Genomic DNA, 7,969 nt, shown 5'->3' with positions numbered 1-7,969 from the left:
TGGTTACGCTCTAAGTTGCTCTTTCTCCCACTTTCTGCCGGAGGAGGGGGGGGTCCGGGGGAGGGGGGGGGAGAAGGGGGAGAGGGGGATGGGGCTGCAGAAGTGACCCCCGCGGCTTCCTAGAGCATTTTCACCTCCTCCCTCCTCCTGCTTCTCGGTGGTGTCCCGGCGTCTTTGCGTTTTAATAATTGAGAGCGGCTCCCCCCGCATCCCACCCCCCCCCGCCCCTCCCCCCCCCCTCCCCGCACCCCCTCTCTTCGAGTACTTCGCGTTTATTTCTACATCGTCCCTCGGTCCCCGGCAGCTTCCCATGGCCTCGCGGGGGACAGCGGCGGTCCCCGCCTGTACCCCCCCAAAAAAAAACCCACGGTCCCTCTCCCCGCAGCCGGAGCCGCCCCTCCCGGCCCCCTCCCCTCTTTTTTTTTTTTTTCTTTTTTTTTAGTAGGTGGCGGAAAACTTCATCCGTTTCTGCTTCTGTCTCTGGTTGCAAAACCAAACCCGCACCACGTTCTTTTTGAGGTCCAATTTCTCGGCGATGGCGGCGATCTTCTCGGAGGAGGGCCGGGGCTGGACGGCGAAGTAAGCCTCCAGGGAGCGCTTCTCCGGGGCGGCGATGGAAGTCCGCTTGCGCTTCTTCTCGCCCCCGTTGAAGAGCTCGGGCTTGTTCATTTTTTCCCGCTGGGCGCCCTCGGCCTCCTCCAGCCAGGCCTGCAGGATGGGCTTGAGGGCGATCATGTTGTTGTGGGACAGGGTGAGCGACTCGAAGCGGCAGATGGTGCTCTGGCTGAGCGAGCCCACGCCCGGGATCTTCAGGTTGGCCAGCGCCGAGCCCACGTCGGCCTGGGTCACCCCCAGCTTGATGCGGCGCTGCTTGAAGCGCTCGGCGAAGGCCTCCAGCTCCCGCGGGTCCGTGTCCGAGTCGCAGATGGAGGCCAAGCCGGCCGCCCCCACCACGGCCGCCGCCGAGGCCACCTGCCCCGCCGCGCCGTGGTGCGCGGCCACCAGCCCCGGGTGCGGCAGCCCCGACGGCATGTTCATGGCGGCCGGGTGCGAGAGGTGGCCCAGGCCGTGCATGTGCGGGTGCGGGTGGGCCGACGACGAGATGAGGCCCCCGCCGCCCCCGCCGCCGCCGCCGCCGCCGCCGCCGCCTCCCCCGCCGCCGCCGCCGGCCCCGCCGCCGCCGCCGCCCGCCCCGTCGTGGCCGCCGCCGCCGCCGGCTCCGCCGCCCCCCCCGGCGGGCATGAGGGCCAGGGCCGGGGAGGTGATGTGGTCGAGGAGGTCGCCGGGCTCCAGCGCCTGGTGGTGGTGGTGGTGGTGGTGGTGGTGGTGCGCCAGGGGCACGGTGGAGGTGGAGGTGCAGGGCACGCTGTTCATGGTGTGGTAGGTGGCGTCGGGCTTGAAGGGGTGGCTCTTGCCCTGCGACACGGCGATGTCGACGGCGGCCAGAGCCTCGGCCCGCGCCAGCAGGGTCTCATCGAGGCTGGCGAAGATATTGCTCTGCAGCTGCAAAGGGACACAAAACAGAGCGGGGTGCGGGGAGGGCGCCGCGGGGCACACGGGGGGCGACCGGCGGCCGGGGGACGGGGGAGGACGGGGGGGAGCCCCCGAAGGGAGAGGGGGGCGAGGGAGTTCGAGGGGACCGGGCGGGGAGCCGGGGTCGGCATGCGGAGGGTGGGGAGGGGGCGAGCGAGCGGGGGGCAGCGCGGGGAAGGGGCAGGGGAGGGGAGAGGGACGGGAGAGGGACGGGGGACGGCAACGAGAGGGAGCGAAGGAGAAAAAGAAGAAGACAAGGGTCGGCCGGGGGAGGATCCGGAAAAAAAAAAAAGAGAGGAGCGAAGGGGACAAATGAAAAGGAAAAAAGGAGGAAAGAAGAAGAAAGGGGGGAAAAGAAGAAGAAGAAGAGGAGGGAGGAGAAGAAACAGATCTGTAACTCTCAGCTGGGGAATTATGTCAAACACAAGAGCACATAAAGCGCATTCCTTTTCAGAGGCCGAGTCATAAAAATTAATACAGAAAGTGGATGAAGTCGGAGACTCGTGTGAACACCGCTTTCAAAAAAGATCACAGGCGCTCAGATGATTGCAGAGGAAGACATGAAAAAAACATTAAGCGCCGCTTGTCAAAATGTGCCTCGCAGCGGTTTTTTTATTAATGCACATACACATACATGCAGTGTACAGGAAAGAGAGAGAGAGAGAGGGAGAGAGAGAGAAAGAGTGCGTGCATGCATAACAGAGAAAGAAAGAAAGAAAGAAAGAACAGAACAAGAAGGAGGAAAAGAGAAGGAAGAAGAGGGCTGCAGCTGCCTGTCCCTTACCGGTGGAGTTGGTAGACATGCTCTTCTTATTGCTTCCGAGCTGGAGTGTAGAGAGGGGTATTTGTGCTCAGGTAGGGTGGGATGCATGGCAAAATGCGGCTGCTTGCTGTTCATGGACATCATCTTGAAGGCTTGGCATGTAAATCCACAAACACTCCTCAAGTCGGGGCAAAAGTGCTCTCGGGGCGCTCTCCTCCCGACGGGGCTCGGGGAGGGGGGGGGAAGCCGACGACGGCGGCGGAGGCGGCGGCGGCGGCGGTGGTGGCGGCGGCTCCGGGGACCCTGCCCCCTCGGCCGCCTCTGCCGGGGTGGCCGGGGCCGGGGCTGGGGTGGGCTCCCTGCGGCCCCCGCCTCTCCTCACTCCGCTGCCTGCCGCTGCCCGGCGCCGGGCGCGCTGCGCTGCGCTCTGCGCGCACCTGAGCCCCGCATCCCGTGGCTACAGCCGGGCGGGCTCTCGCGAGAGCGCGGCGGCTCCGGCTTTGACAGGCATCAGCTGTCTCCCCCCCTTCCTCCTCCTCCTCCTCCTCCTTCCCCTCCTCCTCCTCCTCCTCCTCCTCCTCCTCTTTTCCCTCCCGCCGCCCCCCGCTCCCTGCCTCCCCGCGCCTTGTTGCATCCCCCGCAGCGCTCGCACCCTTCGCAGCGGCGGCACCTGTGGCTGCCAGGAGGGGCTGAGCGGGGCGCTGCGCGGAGGACTTGCTGCTTCCCAGGCTTGCACCTGGAGAAGGGTCCCGGTGACGGGCACGGCTTTGAGGAGGCCGGTGGTGCCCGCACGGCTTCGTGTTCCCCTCCCCGTGTAGCTGTTGTGTCGGGCTCCGCTTGCGGCGGTCTCTCGGCCCGCCAGGAGCCTGCTGCACGGGGAGCGCTGCTCAGGGGAGGCGGTGCGTGCCTGTCTGTCTGCTCGCTGCTCCCCTGCGAGCCCCTGCTCCTCCACCGTGGGAAAACCAAGTTGCCAAACCAAAACGGCGTGATCTGAAGAGGAAAGCAGTCACAGACAGATTCTTTCTTTCTTTCTTTCTTTCTTTCTTTCTTTCTTTCTTTCTTTCTTTCTTTCTTTCTTTCTTTCTTTCTTTCTTTCTTTCTTTCTTTCTTTCTTTCTTTCTTTCTTTCTTTCTTCTTTCTTTCTCTTTCTTTCTTTCTTTCTTTCTTTCTTTCTTTCTTTTTCTTTCTTTCTCTCTCTCTCTCTCTCTCTCTCTCTCTTTCTCTTTCTCTTTTTCCTTCCTTCCTTCCTTCCTTCCTTCCTTCCTTCCTTCCTTCCTTCCTTCCTTCCTTCCTTCCTTCCTTCCTTCCTTCCTTCCTTCCTTCCTTCCTTCCTTCCTTCCTTCCTTCCTTCCTTCCTTCCTTCCTTCCCTCTCTCTTCCTCTTCCCCCCCCCCTTTCTCTCTTGCTAAGGGGGAAACTCTAGATGCAAGAAACAAGTCGATTCCTACTTGCAAAGTTTCAGCCTGAAAAGAAAAAGAAAAGTAGTCTGAGAAAAAAACTTTCTCTCTTTCTCTCTTTCTCTCTTTCTCTCTCTCTCTTTCTCTCTTTCTCTCTTTCTCTCTTTCTTCTTTCTCTCTTTCTCTCTCTCTCTTTCTCTCTTTCTCTCTTTCTCTCTTTCTCACTCTCTCTCTTTCTCTCTTTCTCTTTTTTCTCTTTTTTTCTCCTTTCTCTCTCTTTCTCTCTTTCTTTTTCTCTGTCTTTCTCTCCTCTCCTTTCTCTCTCTCTCTCTGTGTTTCATTCTTCGAGCACTTTCCCGTTTGACTGAAACGGTCCTGGAGAGCGACAGTAGAGCCAACAACCCACTCTTCCATTTCCAAGTGACATTTGGGGCTACCGCCCTGTTTTAGAGCAGATTCTTGTTATCCTTTCAGCCGCCTTACGGTTTTGTGAAAGCTCGGAGCCCAAACCCCGGGGAGCGATGCGGGGAGGGCCCCGTCCCCCGGGGCAGGTGGAGCCGCCGGGGACTGCGGCGGCCCCGGGGGGCTCCGGATGGCTCCTGCCGGCCTCCCCCTGGGCGTGTGGGCGGCCGAAAGGGCGAGCACGAGTCGAGCCCGCATAAACCCTTCCCCAGCTCCCCGGCCAGCCCGAGAGGAAGCAGGGAACGAGTGCCAATTACTTGGGCGAGAGGGAGCCAGGTCTCCATCCATTACCGCCTCCCCTGGGATGCCTGCATGCAGCTCGCCTCGGAGAGGGGCACCGGAGGCAGAGACACCGCTCCTGGGCTCCCCTTATTTACCGAAACCATTGCAGCAGGGCAGCCAAGTAACACCTCATGCGGATTTCTTTCTTCATTTCTTCTTTTTCCCTTTTTTTTTTTCCTTCTTTTTTAAAGTCGTGACTTATTCCAGCTATTTCTAAGCTACCGTACCTTGCAAAGAGAAAGTCTCCTGGGGAAGGGGAGGGGAGGAAGAGGAAGGCGGGAGGCACCACCACCTTTCGCCAAGTTGCTGGGAAGAGCCCAGCTCCCGAATAATAATGATAATTATAAAAAAAAAAAAAAAGGGGGGCCGAGCAGCCCGTCCTTTCGCTGGCCTGCAGCACCCGCAGGAACTGCGGCGCTGGGGAAAGGGACCCCCAAAACCCGAGGGGGTCGGGGCGGCGTCCCCCGGGGGCTTCCCGCTGCCACAGGCTGCGCTGGGAAGTTTTGGGAACTTTTGGACTTTTTGTCTGCGGTGCGGCGAGGAGGAGGCAGAGGCCATGGAGGGGGAGAGGTATTATTATTATCATTATTATTATTAATTTCATAATCTTCACTATAATTTTTATTTTCCCTCCAGATAGCGCTCGCTCTGCCCGGCTCGTCGCTTTCCAAGCCCTAGAGCAAAAACTTCCCTTCGCAGTCCCTGGGACATTTCCCGACCATGATTTCGGGAGCGGGAAGCGCAAAGGCCGGGAGCGCTGCCCCCCCTTGCCGCCCCTCCCCTGCTCTTACGGCCCAAGATGCTCGGTACAGGAGGCATAGATCTGCGTGTAATGCATCCACTTGTCTCCCGCAGTTTTCTCCGGCTTCCAACGCAAGGAATAGGCAGATTTCCTTAATTGACTGAACTGCCTATCTCGAGAAAGTAATAAAGTAACCCCTTATTCCCACAGTGAAACGATTTATAAATTAATTACTGTAACCCATTGTATTTGATTTCTCTTTTTAGGATTCCCCAAAGATGAATATACTAAAGCCTGGGATATTAAGTATTAACGTCTGATCAGAGTTTGCTATACAACCTGACTTTTAAAAAAGAAGTCAATGTGGAGTTTATAGAACCACTCACTGTAAACCTCCTGGATATTTTTATTCCACCAAACATTAGCTTTGCATTTTTTACAGTCGCGGTATTTGTCCTACCCCGAGTGTCAGTGAGAGCACCGAGAGAAAACCTACAGTACATGTGTTATTTGGTGAAGTTCACGGAAAGTCAATATCCCATTTAGTGTAAAAGCTATTTTCCCTTTAGATGATAAAAATCAACCTTCTGAAGGAAAAAAAAAAATAACCCTTTGGGTGAATGCACAAAAAGTATTTCCATGTCCTAATGAGGACTTTCCTTACATCAGCAAAGACCTGCTAATTACTGATGTACAAGCTGCAATAATTGCTTTTGCAGCCAAAGTGTAGAGTGTTGTCATATTAAAAATTGAAACGCTCGGTGGTGATTGGTGTCCCAAGGTGGCTGGCGACGTCCCTTTCGGGAAGGCAGGGGGCCGGTGGGGAGCCCTGCAGTCTGTGGCTACCAAACTTCTTCCTCGCCCCCCCCTCTTCAGCGGTGCCCCCCCTCCGACAAAACCCCTCCCGGCCCACGCTCGTCCTCAGCACCGGCTCCGTGGGGGTCCCGGTGAAGGACGAGGGGCTCAGAGGGGCTCGGGGGGGGCTGCTGGCCACGTCCAGGCCCCCCCCCCCCCCAGCTGCCAAAATGGGGCTCGGAGCCCCCCCTCCCGGCGCGAATCAAAGCGAGGGGCTGGGAAGTAGTTGCCTTGTCATGTAACACATTGCCCTGATTTATTATAAAATTTTAACGAAATCATGCATATTTTAACAGCCTTTAATCACTGCATGAAAATTTAATTCATGAACTGTAGCGCGTTTAAATAAATGAAGTGTTAATTCATTAGGATTAATTAATTTGTTAAAGGATTGTGTGCAAGGTTAAGGTGGGAGAGAAACTCTTTGTTAGTTTCGCGTCTTAATCACCAGGTTTGGGTAACAGAAAAGGGGAGGGGGGTATAAAACACTGCGGGGAGCGGCAGCACCGATGAGAGGGGGGAGACCCCCCCTTTCTTCTCCCCCCACCCCATCCCCGGCCGGTCCCTCCCCGTGCCGCCCCCCTGCCAGCAGCGGGGACCAGCGGGACCCCCCCTCCGCCCCCCATGTCCCCGGACCCCGGGCTTTGCTGGCGTTCCTTTGGCGGCCCTGAAAACCAGGAGAACGCAGGCGGCAGCCACGTAGCCTGCAAAAGCAGTAGAGGCTACGCTTTCTACCAAAAAAAGCTGAAACAAATCAGAAATAGTAAACTTTTTTTTTTTTTCCTTCTCCCCAGCTTCATCCTCCCGCGCTACATTCTTGGCTGCCAAGGCACCGGCACGCTTTCCCCTGCACCAGCTGTTCTTGCCTCTCTGTCCCTCGGCTGACGAAGGCTTTCCCAGTTGGCGTTAAGTGGCACCGAGGCAACAAAGGCAGGACAGGCACAGCACCTCCCCAGCGGGCGCCTTGCCCGTCACCTTTGCCTGCAGGCAGTCGCTGGGATAACCCCAAATCCCTATTTCTGGCTACCTTGGAGTTGCTCTTCCTCCCATCCAAACCTGGAAGAGGAGAAGAGAGAAGCCTGCGCGTATTCACGTGGGACAATTGTACACCAAGGTGTATCGGCTTCACTGTTTGCAAGACATTTGCCTTAGCCACAGTGCAGAGAAGTTGTGTAAAGACTTCTCCAAGCCTTTGGCTGATGGGTGTCAGAGGCAGGACTCTTTTCTAGCAGCAGCAACACACTTTGATGCTGTGTGAGCATTAGGATCAGACTCAGTTGATTCGAACTGCCTTTAAATGTCATTATTTGGTGTGAGAAACAACTGTAAAATGGAGAAGTGGGGTGCAAGTTAGCGCACCTTGTATTATGGACGTAAGCTGTACACTACCCCTCCCTCCCCTTTTTGAAGATACATAAAAACAAACAAAAAAACAAACAACAACAAAAAAACACACGGTAAAACCCAGACATATCCCAAGTCAGTATCTGGTGCCAATCAGTAGAGCCATTGTAGCATGAGCTTCGATCTGAGGAAGCAGCAGCAAGCAGAACTGGGCTCTCTCGAGGCCTTCACGGAGCTGGGGAGGAACAGGTCAATTGCCAGCTGTCCTGTGGGTAAAACCACCTGCAAAGAAGCCAAAACCTGACCCGTGCATTGGGTGCAGCCCAACAGCTTCCACTGGCGATGAGCTGAGGCTGGCAGCAATCTCACCCTCTAGATCGTCAGTACCCCTGGAGAGCATTCTTCTACGTTGAAACCTGCAAGTTGCCTGGTATTTAGTACTGTAAGTAGAATTAGATTGAGTAAAAAATTTATGAGCTATTAAATATCATTAGACATCACCACTTTGAAAAATCTACTGTCTTAATCAAAATTGCAATAGTTAAGTTTTAGATCTTGTATATTCCGAGTCTACGTTATTACATAACTATCA

General features: G+C 56.1%; 1 protein-coding gene across 1 annotated transcript; it reads right to left on the bottom strand.

Moving 5' to 3' along the window:
* Window positions 1-304: 304 nt before the first annotated feature.
* On the bottom strand, window positions 305-2,887 carry POU4F1 (POU class 4 homeobox 1). Its single transcript, XM_066990570.1, has 2 exons — window positions 2,318-2,887; window positions 305-1,503 (listed from the first exon to the last, which is right to left on the bottom strand). Exons 1-2 carry the CDS (start codon window positions 2,438-2,440, stop codon window positions 439-441), a joined length of 1,188 nt encoding a protein of 395 aa, XP_066846671.1. The 5' UTR covers window positions 2,441-2,887; the 3' UTR covers window positions 305-438.
* Between the last annotated feature and the right edge of the window lie 5,082 nt (window positions 2,888-7,969).

The sequence above is a fragment of the Anser cygnoides genome, chromosome 1 (genome assembly GCF_040182565.1).
Source record: "Anser cygnoides isolate HZ-2024a breed goose chromosome 1, Taihu_goose_T2T_genome, whole genome shotgun sequence".
Lineage (NCBI taxonomy): Eukaryota > Metazoa > Chordata > Aves > Anseriformes > Anatidae > Anser > Anser cygnoides.
This window is presented reverse-complemented; position numbering and strand designations above follow the sequence as displayed.

What these genes read in the sequence shown, in the direction of transcription:
- POU4F1 (XM_066990570.1), bottom strand. Translation starts at nt 2,440, where the DNA reads ATGATGTCCATGAACAGCAAGCAGCCGCATTTTGCCATGCATCCCACC. An exon ending in CATGTCTACCAACTCCACCG is followed by an intron (nt 1,504 to 2,317) that starts GTAAGGGACAGG and finishes GTCCCTTTGCAG; the next exon opens with CTGCAGAGCAATATCTTCGC.